The 22,973-nt window shown below is 43.2% G+C and overlaps 1 protein-coding gene across 1 annotated transcript; it reads right to left on the bottom strand.

The window, feature by feature from the left end:
• Positions 1-2,206: 2,206 nt before the first annotated feature.
• On the bottom strand, positions 2,207-22,104 carry LOC105448617 (serine/threonine-protein kinase par-1). The gene is made up of 8 exons (XM_011687289.1): positions 20,852-22,104; positions 8,239-8,442; positions 7,358-7,510; positions 6,746-6,992; positions 6,133-6,484; positions 5,872-6,000; positions 5,630-5,735; positions 2,207-5,486 (listed from the first exon to the last, which is right to left on the bottom strand). Exons 2-8 carry the CDS (start codon positions 8,431-8,433, stop codon positions 3,330-3,332), a joined length of 3,339 nt encoding a protein of 1,112 aa, XP_011685591.1. The 5' UTR covers positions 8,434-8,442; positions 20,852-22,104; the 3' UTR covers positions 2,207-3,329.
• Between the last annotated feature and the right edge of the window lie 869 nt (positions 22,105-22,973).

The following is a 22,973-nucleotide window of genomic DNA, read 5'->3' as shown; positions in this document are numbered from 1 at the left end:
TCGCATCTTAGGAAATCCAGTTCAGTGGATCGGCATTCCATATTCTAGCACGAAAATATCTCATTCTCTTTCTCTCTCTCTCTCTCTCTTTCTTTTACTTATCGATAGCTCCTCCTAGGATAAGTCGGTTTTCCCAGGATATAGGAAAATGCCAAAGATATGTACAATGGAAGAGACACTTTGCTCTATTTGCAACTCCAGAATATACATTGTTCGAGTTACACACGCGACAGACGCCTTCGTTTTGTTACATAAATATATATAGGACCGAGAGACAAGCCGTACGTGACCTAGAGGGGCGCCTGCGAGGGAAAATCCTTCTTGAGCTTCTCGCGCTACACAGACAATTCTCTCGCCGTCGATTACAGCGCAACAACAATCTTCGTCCGATTGTACGTAGCTGAGAGACTCTTGTATCCTAAAGTCCTATCGTTTCCCGAGATATTACTCTTTCTCTCATACACCGAAATAACGTTTAATGCCCATGTGTACACCGCGATTGTTAGCTTCCGAGTTTCGAAGGTACAGCTCCCCGAGTTTGCTGAAATATCGCTACGACATACAGGGTGAAAAAGATAAAATCGAGTCGGATCCTTAAAATCAACGACTACACCGACACAAGGTACTTGGCTTTGTACGACTTTGTATTGCACTTTGTAGCTAGCGCAAAACTTAGGTCTGTGAATCTTACAAATTATTTTTTTTTTTTTTTGGTCTCGTTAGGTCATCGTCATCGTGCGACGCGCAGGTAGCTGGTAGTCGAGATATCATCGTATAGTCATATTGCGGAATTCTCAGTCTTTATCAAAGAAATTTACCGTCGACACGTCTCGCAGACAGCCGCTAGAACTTAAAAAAAAACGGGAGAGCGAAGCAAGGGGATTTCTCACGAGCGGCGAATCGATAGTTGCCTTATGTTAACATATCTCTCTCATCCCACAATCGTGTATGTCACTTTCGAGCTTGCGCTTTCTCTTATATCTTACGCTTTCGTCCTAATCGAATAATACATCGTATGTGACACACATGTACGAAACGGGAGACGTATGAAAATGTGCGTGAGCTCGCGTAAGATGAATCATCTCGGTACTTGTGTCGAGCGTCCGGCGCTCGATCGTCGAGATTCGCAAATTGATCTAGAAAATCGTAACGAAAGAATGAATCGGGATAGAAATGAGCGGATGATGATGTTGCAAAGAAGCGTTTACGTTTCGCGACGGAAGGAAGGAGATGAAGTCTGACGAGTCCCCGCTACACTGATGAGAAATACTTCTTACTTTACGATTGTAAACACGCACCTTTCAAGTAGCGCGGATAGCACTCGCGATAATGACAGATGATAGAAAAACGATGACGATGACGATGACGGTATCCGTCCGGTAGGCGGCCGTTAATACGTGGTGCGAACACCCGAGGAAACGTGTATGATAGAAAGAACGACGTCGCGAACGTGCTCAACCGGCAAGCACGTTCAACAGATCTTGCGCCTACCGTCCGCTGCCGATTATTTAGATCTACGAGAATGGATCCATAGATGACGATTGCTATTATCGCCTTACCCTTACTTATAAGCTTCTGCGCGCAGTATTTACGTACTCGGCGGCAAGGGCGTCCGCAGGGGGAGTGGGGGCAAGAAAGGGCATTTGCCCACCCCCCTGGATATCAAACGAGTATAAGAAAATTCAGAATTTGCTCTCTTATTTTTACAAATAATAAATATGTTTGATAAATGTGAGAGAGTTAAAATACAACACGGGTACACCACGTTTGGACATTTGCTCCTCGCGGTAGTTCGTATTAAAAATTTGGATCATGCCCCCTCTCTAGAAAAAATCCTGCGGACGCCCTTGCTCGGTGGGTTTTCTTACGTCGCGCGCTGCCTTGGCTCACGAACACTTCTATTCCCGCACCGGGTTCGCAACGTATACACAAATACATTTCGCGGAGTTTCTCTCCCTTAATTCCTCTCCTTTCATTTAGAACGCAACTCAGGCTACCGGTTGTAGAACACACTCGTATTTCAGGTCCGATGTTATAATTTGCGTTAATATATATATATGTTTATATAAATATAGTCAACCGCCATTTGGAAACTATCTTCGTTCATCTTAATAAGTTAGGAAGCTTTGTAAAGGCAATGATGTATCATTTAGGGGAAGGACGGAGGGGGGGGTGAGTGGCGTTGAAGAAAAAGGAGAAATCAAAAGGGGGAAAAAATGGGAGAAGGAAGACACTTTTTCGCACTGCACGACTCCGCATCGATCGACCGCAAGTTTCAATCGTGACGTGGAATTGCTTTACTTGCGATGCCATTATGCAACTTACAACGTGCTACCGTTTTTTTCGCGTTGTAAATATTTAGAGAGAAAATATGACGAAAGCGGCGATAATGATAATGGCAATGATAAGTGATGACGACAGCATGGAGATGATAATGATTTTCTCGCAATAATAATAGCGACCGTAATAGTAGCGGTAATAGTAGTAATAGTAGCGGTAGTAGAGTAATTGTGATAATATAATAATATTATTAATAATAATATATAATAATAATCATCATAAACTCTGTAATATTTAATACATTGTTTGTTCACATGGACTAGATACAGCTCTCTTAGAACGACCGACAAATCGGTACGCTTCATCTTTCTTTTTCTCTTATTGTTGCCTTGATCCCTGTGCTCTACAGACCAGCAAGGATATGGTGTAATCAGTCAAATGTGTTTCTTGATGGCAGACCGGAGCCACGTAATCTTTTAATTTAATATTGTGGTTACGCGATTACCACTTCGCGCGAACACGTCGGTTGCGCGTTCTTAATTTAACGTAACTTCGGCATCAGCGAGGAACAGATCGTTACCTTTTCGGCAAAATATTAATTATGAATACTCTTTGCACTCTCTGAATTGCTTATGAAATGGTTCCTAAACAGATCTGTCTTCGGTCTTTTGCACTTAGAAATCATTAGCTATTGTTCTCTTTAAGATGTGTCAGAGACACGCCACCTACACCGTTTCGGATTTGCAGTTTCTCTTTTTTTAAGAAAAAAGAAAAATATGTTTATATATATATATATATATATCAGATCTCTCAACCTATAAGAATATTTCTGTATCGACAAAATAAATTCGCTAGAAATTATACGCAGTATCGAAAAAAGATTGTCGCGAAAGAAGTCCCGCGCGCACATGCCACCCTAGCTACACCACTGGCACTTAGAGAACGGACCCGGCCTTACCTACACCCGCGCTCGTACTTGGTATGTCCTCTCATCTCGCGTATCTGAGCGCGGCTCGAGTTCTCTGCCTCCTTCGAGCGGAAGCGATTCATCAACAAAGGCTACAACACTTGGAAGCATCTCCGAGATGAATGTGGCACACGTTGGGCATGCCGGCGCAGCCCTTACCGACGATGTTCTCCTGCACGAGGTGCGCGAGGCCTAGATTCTGATTGATGTCACCGTCGCTACCGCGATGCTGCTTCGTCGCGGCGTCACACCACTGACGACGTTCCCGCCACTTGTCCTCGACCAGCAGCACCGACTTAGGCGACGGCGGGCTCACGCGGTCGCGAGTGATGCTGCCGCACGAGCGAGCCTTGTAGAGGCGACCCTTGCCGAAGATACCCGGCAGCGGCACGCAGAGCTTTTTGTGCACGGCGAAGTAACGGCTCAACAACCGGATCTTCCTGCTCTTACACTCATTCCGGTTCATCGAGCCGTTACCGCGGTTCTCCTTGTCGTTGCACGCCGCTTGACTCGCGCACTTGTGATCACCGCGACGCTCGTCGCTGCCGCCGCTGACCGTTGTTTGACTGTCGTCCGATTGCCGTTGACAGCCGTTATTACACTTTCTATCGGGACTGCGAGCGGATTGCTTTGAGACCTGCGGTATCAGGGACTTACCGCCGAGCGACCAGCTCTGCAACAGCCTAGCTCCGAGGCCCTTCGCCTTCTGCACCGTGCTAGTCGCCATTTGAGACACAGGCGGTACAACATTGTGCTGAGAAGCCGTGCTATTCTGCGACACCGACGACGCCGACGACGAGGAGACGTTCTGCGTGCCGATTACAGTCGAATTGCGCGACACGTGACAGTGATTGTGACAGGATGAGGGTGCTTCGGCCTCCTGGACCTCGGTGATACGATTCAACGATTGGCTCTCACGTAATCGCGTCTCACCGGTTCTTCTCCTACCAGCGCGATGTCTCCTGCCAAACATTACCTGATTCTCGGTGCACCGATGCCGCCCTCCTCCGTTCGTCGTGCTCGTGTTTGTCGTGTTAGTGCCGCTGCCGCCGTCGTTCCGATTACTCTCGGTCGGTGTATCCGTTGTCGTGTGCTCGCCGTTGCTCACCCCGCTCCCGCCGCCGCCGACTCCGCCTCGCCCGCCGCCGCTCCCTCCCGGATCCTGCGAGTCGCTCGAGTCGTCGTGACTGTCGCGTCTCGGAGGTAGGGGCTTGCCCGTGGACGCGCCGAGCTTGTGCGCCCTCTTCTTCCTGCTCTCGCTGTCGTCATCGCTGGCGTCCGAACTCGAGCAGGAGGTCGTGCGCGTCTTGTGGAACTTGTTCCTCCGTTGTTCGTACGTTGTTCGCCTGACGACGCGGCACTTGGTCGTCGAGTCCGCGCATTCCGTGGAATTCACCGACGCGTGCGTGCCGTCCCCGTCCTCCAGGATTTCATTGAGCGTGAGTTGCGTCGCAGACGAATTACCGCTGACCGGCGACGGCATCGTCTTGTACTTAGGTGTTAACGTCACTTGATTGTCGCTAATCGGATGAAGTGGTATCGAGACGGTCGACGATTCATGTAGCGTTTTGGTAGTGGTCGTCGTCGTCGTCGTCGTTGCCATCGTCGTCTTAGGTACGTCGGACGGTTTTGAGGGAATCACTGACGAGGATTCCGTGAGCGGCACGCTGAACCGATGGTGCTGAGCACCCATTCTCCACTTGTTCGCCGGTATCGGCCCGGTCGATTTTAGACACTCCGTCACCGACTTGGGTCTGGCTTCCGTGTTGGTGGCTTTTCTGGCCGCCCATCCGGACGACGGAGAGTTCGCGCCGCTCAATCGATTCTTCAGATTTTCCTCGAGCGTGGTAATCCTTACGGGCAGCTTCTCCAAGAGTACGTTACCCGTTTGGACTTTGTCTGCCGCTCCCTTTGGATGCATCGGCGACGACGTCTTGTTATCCTTCTCGTTTTTCGCAGTCTGCTTCAGTCTTTCTCCCCTGTGCGATGATTCGGCGATGACGGTGTCCTCCTTCTGATGCGGATGCCGTTGACTCGGTACTACGGGCTTCGGGCAGGTGTGCTTCTCCGGAAGTTGCAACAGTCGCTCCTGCAGAATATGCGAGAGCTTCCCCTCGGAACGGGAGCCGCGACGGTTAAAGGAATTTAGCGCCGAATTACTGTCTCGGCCGGAGCACGAGGACACGTCGTCCTCATCTTCTTCCTCTTGAACAATACTGCATTTGCGCGTACGCACGTTCTGCAACGAGAACAGTCATCTTTGTTTCCCACGCGAGGTACGCTATCCGGCAAACACTTTTAAGGTGTTGCATAAAATGCTAATATTACGTTCGGTCACGTATTAGTTGATGCCTTTCTAGACGACGAGCATGCGATACGTACCTGCGGTACGTCACCAGGCGTCCGTGGCACGGTCAACAGCGACTGGTTCGTGGTACTCAGGGAGTTCTCATCCGCGCGTAGATTTGCTGTCAGATCACCTTGCCGGCTGCATACAATTTACACGTTAGTATATTAATGATTTCATCAAAGACGGTATGCAGCATAAATATTTAGAACCGGCGTATCTTGTGAGTGAGTCACGATAGCAATGCTAATGGAGTGATTCAGTATTTAAAACATACCTCGAGGAAACGTCCAGAGCTTCTGGGCGAGTTTTCTGCATCTGCTCCTGTCGATAACCGCGCAATATCATCTCAGCCAGCAGAAAATACGTCGCGGTGATGTGGTTGTACTCGTTCTTGTCGAGCGCGCTGTAAGAGGAGATACGCAATGGAGAAATTACCGGTAAAATAGTCGCGCCGAGGACGCAACGCTTAAGATATACCAACACGCAAAAAGGCACGATCAAAATGGTCAAATGCTCTTCTTTAATGTCTACTCACTCCAATATCTCTTCCTTGGTGGCGATGTTACCGTTAACCATTTTGGTAATTATGTGATTGTGATGATCGTCGGAGACCTGTTGGCGCGACACGAGCGGCAGCGTCTCCATCGTGTCCAGGTCGGAGCCGATCGTTAACCACGGGTCCGCGGCAATCTCCTCGAGGGACGCTCTGCCTTCGGGTTCCCGCACGAGCATTTTCGCGATTAGCCGCTTGCAGCCGTCGGACACGTGCGCCGGGATCGAATACTTGCAGTCCATAATCATCGTTAGCGTCTCACTGTCGTTCGCCTCTTGAAATGGCGCTTGACCGCATACTAACATGTACAGTATTACACCTAACGACCAAACATCTGCAACAAATATGAAGCAACAAACGTAGTTCGTCGAAGCGAAGAGAATAATTTCGCTTTCGCTAACACATTTTCAATAACATTCTTTCTCACGAATTTAATTCGAGTTCATTGCTTCTTAGCAAAACTTTCGACGAAAATTTGTAACTTTAAATGCTAATTCTCTGCCGTTACAATTCAGAAGTTGTTAAATAGATAACAAGAGTCTTAATATAATTTAGGTCTTTAACCTTAATTACAATAATTAATATATAAGCTTACCTACTGCGGGGGCATCATAACTATCACCTAGAAGTATTTCCGGAGCGGAGTACGCTAACGAGCCGCACGAAGTCTCGAGCTTCTGACCAGGACAGAATCTATTGCTAAACCCGAAGTCCGTAAGCTTCACCGTACCGAGCTTTTCGAAGAACACGACGTTCTCGGGTTTCAAATCTCTGTGCACCACGTGTAAACGATGACAATACGATATGGCCCGGACTATCTGCCGAAAGTAAGTCCTGGCCACCTGAGACGAAAATTCAAGCATTATATAAATACACTCAATACGCGCCTGTGAGTAATAATTATTCCGTAATTTTAAAAATTTAATTAAAATATGTACTTAGTAAAAGAGTTACATACAAGAATTCCTGTCAAATTAATATTTAATTATGTCAATTCTAAATTCAACATAAGAGAAACTTTTTCTGAAAAATTCGAAGATAATTTTCCCTATATGCATAATAAATTTGTAACAATTTATGCCCAAGAAAATTCATATTCAACAGACATATTAGCTTTGTAATAGAGAGCTAAATTTGCATCCTCTATTCGTGCGATAATTGCAAGCACCGGCGGCATAATAAAACAACAATAGCCGTGCAACAATACCTCTTCGCTGAGGCCGCTGTCGTGGCGCATGATGTAATCGTAGAGGTCCCCGCCATCGCCGAGCTCTAGAATTAGGTATAGCTTGGTCTGCGTGTCTATCACCTCGTACAGCCGCACCACGTTGGGATGCTGCACCAGCTTCATGCACCGCACCTGCGGACACAGACGGACTCGCGATCACGATGGGCAGGCAAAACGAAATTCGTTTTGCCTGAGCGAATTTAAATCCACGGGGGTCAACGTTTCTGTCCGTCATCCGTTTGCGTCATTATCTCGCTGACCTTAACGATCTTAACGAGATCCACCGCTATGAGGCCTATCTTGCCTATCTATTGCGATGCAACTGCGCGAGACGATTCGATCGCCGGTTACTATCGAAATGGCCGTCAAAGTGACATTACGCGAATCAGAATGTCATCAATGACTCTGTCATTTCCATTAGGATATTAAACAGGCGGAAAGTAAATCTGACGCGATTGCACAGCCACGAGCCGTGCAAGATAGAAACAAACAACGGTCGGACTGTTATTATAGCGTTCTATCTGTCAAACATGGAGTCTCATTCGGAACGAGGAATAAATTGAAAACAGTGTAACTTAACTTTGTAAAAGATATGTCAGAAAGTTGTCAAGAAAATTAAAGAAGAAAGTAAAAAAGAAGCAATTTAAATGCAAACTTTTTACGGATTTCATACATTTCGGTATTCCAATGTCTATTTGAGTTACTTTTAATAACGTAAACATTTCTTTCATTTGTTTTCTTCGACGTTTTCTTTATATAGAAAAGATCAAATTAGACGAGTCGCCGAAAAGTTTGGAGATTTATCGCGACAATCGGCAGAATTCACACAATTATGAAATGACCACAGTTGCGTTTCTCACCTCCTGGTAAAGATGAGCCCTCGAGACCTCGTCGAGCTTACTCTTGTCGATCACCTTCACTGCCACCTTCTCACCGGTGAAAACGTGTCGTGCCAGCTTCACCACGGCGAAGTGGCCGCGGCCGAGAGTTTCCTCCAGATCGTAAAGCCCGGCGATCTTGCCATCGTAATTGTTGTATCCCAATCTTCGATTCATCTCGTGCCGCTGCAATACACATTGCAAATTCTTTTCGTATGCAGATGGAAAGAGACATTACTTATCTACTAAAATAACTATTATATTCGACCTAGAAAATCCACAAATTGAATCTGACATACGTGGGTAAGATATAAGAGAAAGATTTATCTCAAATTAGATTTTTATTTCATTCTTTTATACGAAAGCTATTTGTCTTCTGTGTCATTTTCGCAAATTTGAGATTCTTATTAGAATCTCAAATCTAAATAGAATTACGTACATTTTGAATGATTAGCGCATTCTACAAATAAGATACTTAAACAGATTACTCCGTGAAAATTGATTTACATTAACTGAATGCATTGTTCACATTTGTGAGTCTTACAGTTCTTAAATTTTTCCACCGGTTTTTTTTTTTAAACATATACCTCCGAATGATAACACTGAATGGTTGAATTCAAAATATCGAATTCTGATCGATCGCTTGGAAATGTACAACGATAGTCGCGTATGTACGACAGTCCATTCCGCGCGAGAAAGAGGTCAATATTATTTTTAGCGCCTTAGTAGGTGCAATAATTAATCGCCTCGCCGTCCGTGGACGCGCGATCGGCAGCAGTGAAAAAAAAAAGAGGTACACTCGGTGGAATGACAAGAGGTACTACCCGCTTTGGAAAAATACATGGCGGGAAGCTAATGGACCGTACACGAGATGCGCGCGCTAAATATAGCTATCCGATTCAAACTTTTACTCGCGAGCGAACGAAGTAGTTACATCGCGTCCAGAATGTATACGAGAGTGCATAGAAATCGTGCATAATCCTCGATGAATTGATTTTTCCTCGGTGAATATCGGATTAGAAACTCAAGTAACTGGAGCGTGTGAATCTGTTGTCCATCGATCGCGTATCGAGGCGCGGCTCGGCCAGGATCGCTTATCGCCTCACTTTCCGAAGGATCGATGACCTTAAAAAAAAAATTAAAAAAAAATACGGCAAGCCTGCACGGAGAGAATTTCCTTTTAGAATTTACCCTGAAAATCATGTTAATTGTGAGACAATATAGTATTTAGGTAAAATTTACTGTGCACTACAATAAATTTTACTGCAAAATCTTATTGTAGTGCACAGTAAAATTTGCCTAAATACTATATTGTCCCATAATTAACATGATTTGCAGGGTAAATTTCAAAAAAAATTCTCTCCGTGTGATATCTCGCCCGCCGCAAACTCCGTTTGTCTAACGCGAAGATAACGCTAATGCCGAACACTCGGGGTGAGCAGCACACGATCAAATTTAGCTGGATGGGAATAGGAGCCAATGTTGCCGCCGAGGGAACGCATTGTCTTTGGCGGAACGTAATTGCGAAACGCGTCGTCGCCACGGTGCACGCCGCGACGCGACGTGACTGCGATTTGTCGGGGCGGTATCCCGCCGTTCCGTTCCTTTCTCTCCTCCCGCGACGGAGAGGGAACTTCCATTCTTATTAGTTAGACACCGTGCTTTCTGTTTCTTTGTTTATTTTCATGAATATTTATTTTTCTCCCGTGCACCTACATCACCGCCCCTGTGTGTGTATATCATTGCCTTTTTTTTTCGGCGCGCTTGAAAAGATCTTTCCCGGGATAAATTAATAATGCTCTCTCTCGCTCTCTCCCTTTCTCGTGCCCTCCTGTGTATCTAAAGGCGCACGAAAATACAATACGACCGCAATACGTATTATAGCGGCGAAAATCTCGACCCATGGCTGTACACCCCCGATTTCCTTTGGCCCTTTTGGGATCCACAAAGGAGTTTCTTTTCGCTTCCGTCGTCTGCCTGCCGTGCGGAACGCGGCCACGCGCGGAGCCCCGTCGGGAGCTGCGGAATCATTTCTTCGACATGCGTGCTCCGGATACTCTTAACGAGGATTACGAAGAACGCAAAAATAAACCTTGTCGAGCGACGGAGGGGGAGGAGGGAGGGGAGAGAAAGGTACCAATAAAGGAGGCGAATCACTACGGCCGGAGCGCACGTCAAAATTTCTTCTCGGAAAAACATCACGCCGTGCGAAAAAGTCCTCCTCCGCTACAGCCGGCTCTCCGACGAAAACAGATCGGATTAATGCCTTAACGATCGAATCATCTGTGCTTGCTGTGCAATTTATAGCAAATGCTGACGCAAGACTGACATTCACTTCAGCCGAGGTTTACGGCTTTTATTTCGCGCAAACGCGTCCATTGCCTATGTCGCGATATAAATAAGACGAGAGTATTCTCTCCCATTCTCACCGGCGTTATTATTATCGACGAGCGTTCCCTGCACCACGTAAACCGTTCATTGTTAAGATAATAAATTTTATCTGGCCGCAACGTATTAATCCATTAAGGCAAATCGACGCTTGTCGCGCGGCGCGCGCGTCGCGATTTACTGGCAGATATCGAAAAATTTCATTTCAGTAAACGTATGGTTCGCCGTGCGACGAGATAATGCGTGAACGATTCTGCAGCGCGCGCTCTTCGGAAACAGATTCAATTAAAATAAATCACAGCGCGTATGCGTCATATATATATATATCGATTCTTTCGCCGCGTTACACGGAAAATTAATTGCCGTTACGCAATCATAATTGATTGCCATTACGAAGTAAATGCAATTTACCGCGACACCGCGACCGAACGAAGCTCGCTTTCTGCGAGCTTTATCTGGAGTGCTTATATGCATACGGTGCAATTAACAAGCGTAGTGCAATTAACGATTTGACTGACGTCAACGCCCTAATTTCATTTCACGCCCGTAGGCTGCTGAGTACTTGCAGTAACCTAAATAAATAATATTAGACTATTAGAGCTTCTCACGTCAGGGATTTTTTAAATTATCGTTGGCGCACAGAGCTGGAGCTTTGGAGGATTACGCTAGTACCGGGAAAATACAAATGTTTACACAGGGTAGCAAAAATTATAAAAAAACATCCCGCGAAAAAAAACAAGAAAAATATTACCTTGTCAAATAACGCAACGTAAAGTTCGAAATGTTATAAAAATATAGTATATGTACAATTTAATACAATAAATATTATATCATGTTATATAACAATAATATATGGAGATGTGTCTGACTCTCAATTTTAAAACTAGAATAAAGACAAGTAAGACGATAAGAGATCGCAATCCTTACATATTTTATAAACCACGTTCTTACTCGAATCCTCTAGACGAATGTTTTTATTATTGCTTCAAGCTAAAGGCCATCACACGAATAAAAATTTTAATCGTAACCGTAAAGTCGTAAACATATTGACCAATCATAGTCGAACATTCTAAAACATAAGACCGCAATTTTGATCGTAATTGGTCAATTTTTATGGCCTTACTGACATTACAGAATGCTAATTTTGTTTCTAAATTCTTCGTGATATCTGTGAATTTTTCAGAAATTATTCGTATGTAAGAAATCATAAACAATTTAACTTTGTTTCCCTTCTCTAACATTTTATTATTAAAACTTTTTGAAGTTATTTGTAAAAGAGAGATTTTAATCGTTTCTTAATCGTGTCCATAATAAACTTGAGCGGATAATCATTGGTTAAGAACGTTATTACGAAATCCAAGTTTTTGTTATGATTATCTCTTCGACTAATTAGCGGAATGAATTATTGAAATGATGTATTGATGTAACATTTTTCACTGCTTGAAGGAGGTCGAAACGTACAAATGAATTGTACTAAGGATACGTAATATGATTTAATATATTTCGAAAAAAACTGTCTACGTTATTGACTCTTATCGCCTGTCTTATTCGTCTTGGTTATTGTTTTATATTATGTAACATTATAATATATTCAATATCACACACACGTAACAATGACGCCTATTTTATCTATACTTGTAATTTTTTTAAACAATCGCATTAAAAGTCTTCTTATAAATATTAATTACATTTTGCATTTTTCCTAGCATTAAAGAGGTAATTCTCCCCCCTGAACATTCTTTATATAATCAATAACCTGCCGCTTGAACAGCGGAATGTCAGTTCTAGGAATTCAGGGCGTTTACTGTCGCGGTAATTTTCCACGTGCCAGGAAAGCGGGAGTCGTCCGAATCATCCTTTATCCATCCGGATCCGTCACGACGCGGCGAATTGAACTTGACATTTAACCGATAACGTCCTCTGCTATCAAGATCTACCTGTACGCGGGCACGTCTGTGATGTTGGCCTGACCTGCTTTTACCGCACGTGTCCGTGAAATAATGAGATACACGAGCGTCAGTTATACGTAATAAGTTTATGACTCTTCGGGCCGGACACCTGAAACGTGCTTTATGCCAACCGCAAAGCATCAGGAATGATCAATGGCGTCGAACGATCGATGACGCGTCGCGAATTTTTATTTCAAAACGTGGAAAAAAAAGTCTCCTCAAAAAGTACGAAAGTTATCTCGTTACCGGTTCCATTAAACGGCAAGAAAATTATACTGAGATGCGAGGCTGATAGTAAAGTAAATATTGCCGCTTCTCCCTTAATATCGGAGTAATATTATTTAAGAGAAAACCGTGCTCGCTCCATATAATCTCGCAAGTAACACGTTTATTACTTGGCGAGAAAAACTTCGCGAGGGAGGATTCTCAACGAATCTCCTCGCCGAATGTGCGTCCGCGCGAGAGGCCGTGAAATTCCGCCGAACGGAAACTTCACGCTTAGAAAGTATAATCCGTTTCGGTGAGAGACACGAGCGTAGCGCGTGTGGACCCGCATTTGAAATTTAGATCACGCCACACGCATATACTCTTCCACGGACCGCATTTCCCGGATGCAGTCGTAAACGGAGCGTTCGTACTTTCTGAACACTTTCGCATTCGCGCGGACACGGAAGTCGCGAATTAGCGGGACGGGGAAACATCGCGGCGCGCGTGTGTGTGTATGTGTGTGTGTGTGTGTGTGTGTGTGCAGTGTGCACGATGCGCAAGTTGGATCTCCCGCAAGATTCACGACGAGGCGGATCGAAATAAACCGTACCGTCGGCGATTTGTAATAGCCGGGTAGAGAGATTGACGGGCGTATCGGTGGAATTCGATGTTACAGAAAGGTCGACAACGTGCCAACGCGGCCAACGACTGTTGACTGACCACTATCCGGGAAATCGAGCCTCGATATGTATGTATCTGTGTCGGTGTATTACTCACGAATATACGCGCACGGAACGTGCTCACTAACACGCTGTAGCAATCCCTGTACTTCTCTCTCTCTCTCTTTTGCTCAATAAATCAATTAATCTGTCCGACGAGGCGTGCGTCTTGAGAAAAGTCTGCCGTCTATTGAAAAACGTGACATTTAAAACACCATCCACATGATCTCATCTGTTATTTTTACATACGCACAGATAAGATTAACAATATTAAAATTGTTTAACGAGATAAGCTATTAAAGAAGAGCAACGATCGCTTAAAGTGCATATATATCGTATATATATGTCGTAAATTTGTATAATGTTGCCGAAAATAATGCTAGATTAATTCTAAAACAAAAATATTGCAAACTTTTTGAAATTCTCTATAGTATTTTTTGATTTTTATATTATTGTATATTTCTATTTTTAAAAAATTATTGTATGTGTTTCTAATTATATGTATAGAAATATCTATTTATACTATAGATTTTATAATAAAAATTAATACATGATGTATCTTATAAATTTACTGCGATTCCTTTAAATTCAACCAACATAAATGAGAAAATTGTTAAAATTATTCTTTTACTGGCATAAATATTTGAAACGTATAAAACTTTTCAACTTGTAGAACTTCCTTCACATATATTATACATAAATCAAGATTTGCTTGAAAAAATTTTTAAAATTTATAAATGCCATCAAGAGAAAAAAGTACAAAAAATTATTCTGCGAATAATAAGTGGATAAATTTGTCTAGAAATTTGATAGGACTGAAAATATCAATATGTCAAGTTCATTCAAAAAACACAATCGTTTTCCATTAAGGAAATGTAAATTACGCTGATGGATTAAATATCGCCGAGAAAGATCTTCAGAAAGAACCTTCTACAAAATACTTTAATATCACTTCTCGTATAAAGTGGATTTACGTATATATCTATCTGCCTGTTATAAAGAAAGCGGTCATTTTCGAAATGATATTTTCCAATATCGGGTGCCATTATTTCATTCCCGGAAAAAGGTAAGCCCCCGGGATCTGACCTTAAAACCTTTTTCGTAAGGATACCTCGCGAGAAAAACAGAAGGAAAAAATATTCTTCAGCGCTCTTGCGTAATATTTATCAGGTGCGGGTCAGAGAGAAGCAAAGACGGTCGCAAATTACTGACGTAGGGCGCAAGCTACAGTTTCGCCCTCGCACATTCTCCACCTACGTGGCTGCTAAATAAACATCTTGAGATTTATACGATATACATTCTTATCTCAGACTTGCCTGAAAATTTCATCTCGGGGAAAAAGATTGAGTTTTTTTCAAGAAATCTGTTATTACGATCGCGCAGTCGAGAGTTTCTAACACCCGCGTAATCGAGACGAAATATCTTTTAAAAATTGCTCGGAGCATCAGTTTAGAAACGAGATACGTGTACGTTTGAAAAGGAAAAAAAAAGAATTAAAAGAGCTCTCTTGGGTTGCGAAACGGTCGGGTTGCCTCTTACACAGCGCGTTTCATTTCTTTCCTTTTTTTTTCCGGTACGATCGCTTTCCTTACGCAACCGAAAAAATACGGCGGAGGCCGGTAACGGTAATTGATGCGCGCGAATTCGCGATCGAAGCGACGATAATATGGCCCCGTGACGATAATGCGTAACGTGAACGTACCGTGGGCACGTAACAGGTAGTGCGCTCCGCGTACCGTTATCGGGATTCCGCGGCATCGTCATCGTCGCCGCCGCGCGCGCCCCGCGCGAAGAAGAAATACGCGGTGATATCCTGAGGGGCGCGACTAATCCGCGCCTATGCCGTCGCACACACACACACACACACATACACACACGCACACAGTGGGAACAACGACGACGTTCATCCTCACCGAGGATGATAATTACGGCCGATTAGAGCCGTTCGCATTGCTGCGCTGGGCGTGCGTGGTGAGCAACTATATGCGAATAGTCACGAACAAAGGCGAAATTAACTGTGCCTGATTTTGGTCTCGGAAAAGTATACGTGGGAAAACTTCGAGAGAAGTTCGAATTCAACTTGAAGAAATTCAATTCGAACTGAATTTTTGACTTGAGTATTTTCTTTTTTTGCCTTTGAGAAATATCGTATACGTTAAAATGTATCGACATCGCAGTGACGAAAAGTGTACGATTGGAAAGTGTCAGAAGTGTCGCGGAGAAGATCCAATTACGATCGTCGCGGATCCAATCGAACTTTCGCCAAGGAAGACGTCATCGAAGATCACGCTTCTAAAGTTACGAAGATAGAAGTTACGAAATGCATTCTGCTCGTTTGTACGTATCGCTTGACAGTTCCTTAAGCTTAATCCGCACTCGCATTGATATACTCGATGACGTATTGACATTGTCAGATGATATCAGTAAATGGAGTTGCAGAAAGGCAATATTGATAAGCTATCGGCAATATGGAAATCTCTCGCGCAAATCTGATCGGAATGATATTTTCAGGCGCATCTGGCAAGCACGCACGGATTTCGCGACAGTGCTTGACAATGGAAGAAAAATGAATGAGATAAAGAGGAAGAGTGTTATAACCTCGCGCGATAGAGATTTCATTGATCTCTGTTGGATCAGATGCGCCGTTCTTATTGTTAGTTCCGTTACTCCGAAAATTTTCTTTATTTACTTTACTGGCACGGAGACGCTAACATTTTTTATAAATTCATCTTTCTCTCCCTCTTTCTCTAATTTTTTCCCGCTCTCTCATCTCGAAATACAACGCGCAAACAAGTTCTACAGAGTTTCTACAGCGCGAGCTGGCACGGATTACTTCGACGCGACCGGATCTGCGTAATTTGAGATAATGCACTCGACAAGCGGATTGATCTCCACTTCCGAGCTGCGCTAGTCATTTCCCTCGTATAAACACCGTCGGCCGTCTGGCAGTAAACAACAACAGTTTACGTAGGGACGAAAGAAAGAAAGTAGGTGCGAGAATAATCTATCATTCAGAAAAAGTTAAAAGTTTCCCTGTCGTGTCTCGAGTGATGGTAAACAATGATAAAAAGACGAAAACTACTTTTAGAAAAGATTTCATATGGACTATAATAGACGATAAAAATATAACTTTCTACAAGAATTTAAATAAATTCTTTTGTCAAAGTATTTAAATGTGCGTTTGATAACGAAAAATGTAATTGAGTGATACTCAATTATTAATATTACATGGAAAGCTAGCAATAATGATTAGCGTTGGGAAATATTTTTTTAAGTCGAGAATTACATTATAAGAATGTTTTTTTCATCTATGCTTAATCATTCATGCTGATGTAACTTCGCAAATAAATTGCTCTATAATAATTTAGTAAGTAAATAATAAATGTACTTATTGACAGCTCTCTAAAATATTCTGTTCCTTGAGTATTCCGTACGAGCTCCTAAAATGCCAAAAGTCTCAATATTTCCACATGTTTAAACACAGATGAAACATGTGAATGGGAACGGAGCATTTCAAGAATGTCACATAATACATGCAGTGTCCCACTTCCTACTTCTACTTCCTTTTCAACCTAACATATTCCATTTTAAAAATAAATTTTTCTGTAACAAAAGTATCGCTTAAAAGTTTCTCAGAGAGTTTAAACAAACAAATCAAGTTTCAAAAATACAGACGAATATAATTTAATTTCGGGCCCATTTCGCTTCAATAAAATTTTAATCTACAATTTTATTATTACAATATTTTATTGTCCTTATATTGAGAAAGAAATGGCGTTTTTACCATGAGTTACATTTGAGTTACAGAAAAATCGATTTAATTTAAGATTTGAACCAAATGTCAAGTGTTTTAGAAAAGATACATTACAGAAGGAAGGGCCCTTAAAATAATTTGACCACTTAACAAACAATTAAATAAGATAAATGTCTCGAAAGCCAGGCAAAAATTACTGCGCTTAACAGAAATGACTGGCGGTTTCGTCGAAATTTTTTTTCAAGTGCTTCAGGGTCGACGTGGAGGAATGCTAAGCAGTACATCTGGAAACAACTAGTTTTTTCTCGAATCTGCGAGTACGATCAAACATTTCCGTTTCATCGTACTCCGAGAGAAACACTTCTGCACGTGGTCAATAACAGGAAACTTTGTTAACTTCGTCATTCGGTCGATTATCTAATGCTTGTAACTATTCAGTCTGGAATTTCTTGATCCGGTCTGACACTTTGATGTTTCAACAGTAAGATGAAACGTTCTTCCATTAAAGGTAATTTCCCTCGGAAAATATAATTCTCTCCATTTCGTAGAAATTTTATAAATGCTTCGTCGAAACTTAAAAAAATATGTAAGGTCACATAAGCTATTCATAAACTTTTTTTCAAACAAGTCTCGTCGATATAATAAACAGGAAGAAATATTGAGTAACGATGAGCCGAAAGTAAAACGTCAACCAATTAACATATTTATTCCTATCCTCTCGAAAATATTTTAAAAATTTAACAGATGTTGTTTTTTAAATTTAAATAAAATAGATTTTGTTTTTAAATTCAGCTTTTAAAGACAATTCCCAAACTATATAATATATGTTATGTATATAACTAACAAACATCGTCAGCGATAAAACGAAAGAAAAATTGGCAAACTTTTTACTGTCTGACAAAGATACATTATGCTAATTATTATCGAGCAACGAAGTCTACTTGACATACATATATGTATATGCGGAATCATTTACATATCGATAATCGAAAAAAGGTAAAATAATTCTTTTATACATCTATTTTCAAAAAACTTCGAAGAAAATAAAATTCCACTTCTGCTGCGTGGCGCCGATCATTTTTCTCACTCTTACTGAATATCGAATATCAATTACTATAAAATACGAATTATTGCAAAAGCTCTCGCTACGCGAGAAAATATCGAAAGCGATATTTTTCAATAAGCCTACGTATTTCTGTGATCCGAAGTATCGTATCTAATTTTAATTAATTTTAATTAATCGAACATCAATTATTCTAATACTTCCATATCGTTTATATTCGATATTGCAGCGATGAGCATTAACACACGATAATATCGCGATAATATCGATATTAAATTCAGGACTGTTGTGGCAGCACTTTTGCGGCTTTACTCGAATTGTAATTTCTGCCAAAGTGTACCTAATTAATGTTTCACGTATTCAATTTTATCGGACTGTTCAAAAGCCAGATGTTAATTTAGGTGAAAGAGTGTAATCGGTGAAACACCTTCGCACGCCGAAATGCAATTTATATAAGCGCGGGGGAGAAAGGGTTCGAACAGAGTGCTCGTAAAATCCCATTTTGCTTCATTAGGATTCTTTGATCCTAATAAAATCCGTTCAAATTTGCATTAAATAGAATATAGACGCGATTTATTTATTGACGCTTGCGGCAAAATGTGTATCGTATTATCGTCATCTGTGCAATAGCTCCAATCGCTACCTACCATTGTTATTAAATAAAAGTACGTATAAAGCGCAGTTTATCCCAAGTGATGAATATTTAACTAAAAATCCTTCTCTCCTAGCTACGTTATCGCGATGTTGCGCAACGTCGCCCGCATCCCGAACAGCAAAATTATGAAATATTCATATCAGCATTATTTCGCAAATTTATAATGAGATAAAATTATTACTGCTCTTGGTCCGCTTCGGAAATGAATTAGCCGTCATCGGGGCGCCTCGCTCGATTTTTTTTTTCCTATCGCAGTCGCGATAAGACGAGCATTCATCGAAACGTTGTCGAAAAGAGCCTCCGCCCAAGGATCTCTCTACGATCTCTCGGAAGTACCGCGGAGTCTCCGTAAAGCGGTAATCGATTAGTCCACGGAGAAACTTAACTGTTTCACCTCACAATGTATACACAATATATAGAGCGATGTACGAGGATACTGCACGTATTCGATAAAAGAGAGATGGAGGAACTCCTCGTCGCGGGATCGAGTTACATTGCGCTCGTGCTGTGTGTTTATCCATTCGAACTCGCGGGAGAGAGATCGCTGCGGACCACCACCATGCGAGAGACGTCGCGAATTTATCGGATATACACTAACGGACCCACCCAAATATCTCTCCCGGAGGACGACCGGAACGCGGTTCCTCCTCGCACACGATCGATATTATCCGTGCGATAACGTCGTAAATACCGTCTGTATAACTAACCGGGCTGGGCTTGCTATTTATTGGTAAAGTACATTGGCAAGAACATTACCGGCTACGTTGCTACGTTATGCAATACCGATATGCATCGACGATGCGAGGTTCTTTTGATGCTGCGCGCTACTGCGAGTATCAATGCGGGCGGGGAGTCATCCGGTTGAAGAAATAGACGTTTACCTTGAACTGTTTCTTTTTTTTTCCTCTCTCCCGCTCCTCTCTTGATAAAAATGTAATAGAAGTCTAAAAACTCCGCGCGCGATGTTGCATTGATAACGTGCCACCTTTGGCGCAACTGGCGCAAGCCGGTGTGAATGTGTGTATATGAAAGCGGTACCATCTTCGCGCAAATAATTAAGGCAAAATACGATCGATAGGTTTGCTCTTTTTAACTGCGATCTCGGCACTTGACACGAAGTAAATGTAACTTAATCGTTTCAGAAGAGAAAGATGAAATCAGGTACACGAAGAATTGAAAGAACACCGAGATATCGCTTCGTTGATAGGAAAGTGGCACAAATAAAAAATTAGCATTTTCTAAATAATGAAAAATAATCGAGTCTAAGACTTTAGGGTCGATTTCTTTTCTTATCTTAAAAATGCTAATTTTTTTCTTGTGACACTTTTCTATCAACGATGATGCGATGTGTAAGATTCGTAATTGGAGTAAAATCATTAAAAGAAAAAAAAGCATCGTGTGATTTTATGTTGCAAAAAAATCTCACCGAGTAATCGTGACATGTGAAATTAATTTATGACGAAATACAAGACTTCGTTGCTACATTTTGTACTATCTCCAGAGCCATGATCAAAGATTAACTTAAAAACGAATTAATTTATCCGTAAATTAGCATCCGAGTGTCAATTACGACGTAGTCGAAATAAGATGTCGCGATCCGTGCAGTCGTCGTCGGTCACGATGCGACCATTTAGAAGCTGTCATTGACGACACGCTATCAACACATAATCGCGTGAAAATTATCTTATCGGGAGCAACATCTCGCACGGTGCAACAACCGCTTAGGAACAATAAAACAATCGCAACGAATAACGTCCGGGGGAACGTCCGAAGCCATTTTTACAGGAGAGTCCACTAGGACCGTAGAGGAGTGGAAATTAAGGCGTTACAAGAGGTCAAAAGGCTAAAAAAGACACTCACCTCTTTGTCCGTTAAATCGACGAAGAAGACGACGACGACGACGACAGCGACGGCGACGGCGACGAGTCCAGCCAGCAGCACCTCGCTAGTCCGCCCACCGTCATTTGTGATGTGGATTCATTTACGCGTGTCTGCCGTGCCGGCGGCGACGATGATCGATGCCACGGGTCCCGGTCGCCTCTCCCGCACGAGTTCTACGACGCGAATCGTCGGGGCTGTCGTACGACGGCGACGACGACGACGGCGACGACGACGGGGAAGCCAACGACATCGAACGTCGCTGGTGGGCCCCCGCGCTTCGGTTCGCACTCGAAACGCGTGTTTACACGGCACCGCGCTCGGTCGCTTCTCACATTCCTCCGTCCGCGACGCAGTCCTCTCGCTCTGTCTCTTTCTCTCTCTTTCGGCCGCCCGCTCCGTCCCGCGGATGCGAGACTCGTGCGCCCGCTGATGGATCACCTCTTCTTTCTTGACGCAACCGTGCCTTCCTCCACTTCGTAGCGCTCCGTATTCTGGTCTCGTCTCTTTCTCTATCTATCTCCCTCCCTGTCTCTCCTCCTTTCCTCTCCCTTCCTCCACACGTCGGGAGGCTACCTCGCCCACCCGCGGTCACCCTTTTCCTCTTTGTCTATTTGCTGCCTGTTCGTCGTGCCGCGGCAACACTAGGCGCGTGCAGTAGGCGACTTCCGGGCACCCTCCTCGCCGACGATGACGACGGTGCGAGCCGCGAGCGCGCGACACACTTCCCACTTTTTTTCTCACCTACCTACTCCACACCTCCACCGCCTCTCTTTCACTCCTCCTCACCGTCAATTCGCCATCGCCCGTCTCGCTTCCTCACGTAGGTACGTACAACCGCGCGCGCGCGCGCAAGAACACGCATGGGCGCGCAGACACATGAGCGCCGCGCGCGCAAACACGCACGTACATAGGAGAGCGCACCTCTACGTACACACGTCGCCCGCTGACCGTTTCTCCGTTTTTCCGTTATTCCCTCGCTCCCTCGAGTCGTCGCACTCCCGCGAACGCGCCGCGCTGAGATCCGGGATCGCGAATTCCCCGCGACCGACGTACACAACACTGGATCTCGCGCGGATTCCCTGTGGTTCTCTCTTCCCCCCTCGGACGACGACGGCGTGAACGGCGCGAGGAGACGACAACACGGCACGACGATGATGACGGGCGTGCGCGTACACACACCCGCGACGCGGTGACACACGAGAAAGCTGGTGGAAGTGTGGAACGTACTCGGCACAGTCGACGACACGACACGACACGACACTCGGGGGACGCGCTCCCAGCGCCAGCCGGCCGTCCGGCGCCACTGCCATCTCGCGGCGAACTCGGGAACTCTGTCGCGGATCGCGGTGGCGCGAACTATGAAGCTTTCGGCCGGAATAATTCCAGTCGAAATTTCAACTAGATACAATAAATTATTAATAAACTGTATGTGAATGCATATCTTGATGTAAAAACGTAAATAGGAAAGCGCGATCAAGATACAAACACATAAAATCTCTCTCGTTCTATAATTTTTTTTCATCCCATCTCGCGTTCAATTTTGCGCCAAATATCTCGACTTTAGCCGGATCAAAAGGAAACAACGTACTGATCCTAAATTATGCACGATCTCCGAGAATTTTATTTTATTTTCCTTGATAATATGGTAATGTGTAACATACCATTTTCAAGTAATACCATCCAAGTAATACTGTTTCTCGTTGTAATTGCAATATTCGTAGAGAGGGCGTTACTGCAGCTCGGTGATTTTTTTTAGATAAATTTTTTGCTGATTTTAAGAATTTTTGTATTATCTTTATCTTTTAAATTATCAAATACACGTTATTACATACATAATTAAATATATAAGCATATTAATAAAATTTTTATTGAGAATTGATCAGTTTTTATTTTTGATTGTGAACGCAGTTAATTGTTGCAATTTTTCAGTATTAATTGCTGGCATTAAAGTGCGATAAATAATTAAAAAAAAACAAAAGAAAAGAAAGAGAAAACATAAAAAGTGTAACAATGTTATCATAATTATATTTGGATAGCGACGATATTTAACGAAAATTAGCTGATAGAGTTTTCGGTCGGTTAAATCTCTATTGATGACGTT

Source organism: Wasmannia auropunctata, unplaced genomic scaffold (assembly GCF_000956235.1).
Source record: "Wasmannia auropunctata unplaced genomic scaffold, wasmannia.A_1.0 LD336083.1, whole genome shotgun sequence".
NCBI classification, from domain to species: Eukaryota; Metazoa; Arthropoda; class Insecta; order Hymenoptera; family Formicidae; genus Wasmannia; species Wasmannia auropunctata.
The sequence above is the reverse complement of the archived record's forward strand: the minus strand, read 5'-3'. Positions and strand labels throughout refer to the sequence as shown.

What these genes read in the sequence shown, in the direction of transcription:
- LOC105448617 (XM_011687289.1), bottom strand. Translation starts at nt 8,433, where the DNA reads ATGAATCGAAGATTGGGATACAACAATTACGATGGCAAGATCGCCGGG. An exon ending in ACAGCGGCCTCAGCGAAGAG is followed by an intron (nt 6,993 to 7,357) that starts GTATTGTTGCAC and finishes TTTTCGTCTCAG; the next exon opens with GTGGCCAGGACTTACTTTCG. An exon ending in TTATGATGCCCCCGCAGTAG is followed by an intron (nt 6,485 to 6,745) that starts GTAAGCTTATAT and finishes TATTTGTTGCAG; the next exon opens with ATGTTTGGTCGTTAGGTGTA.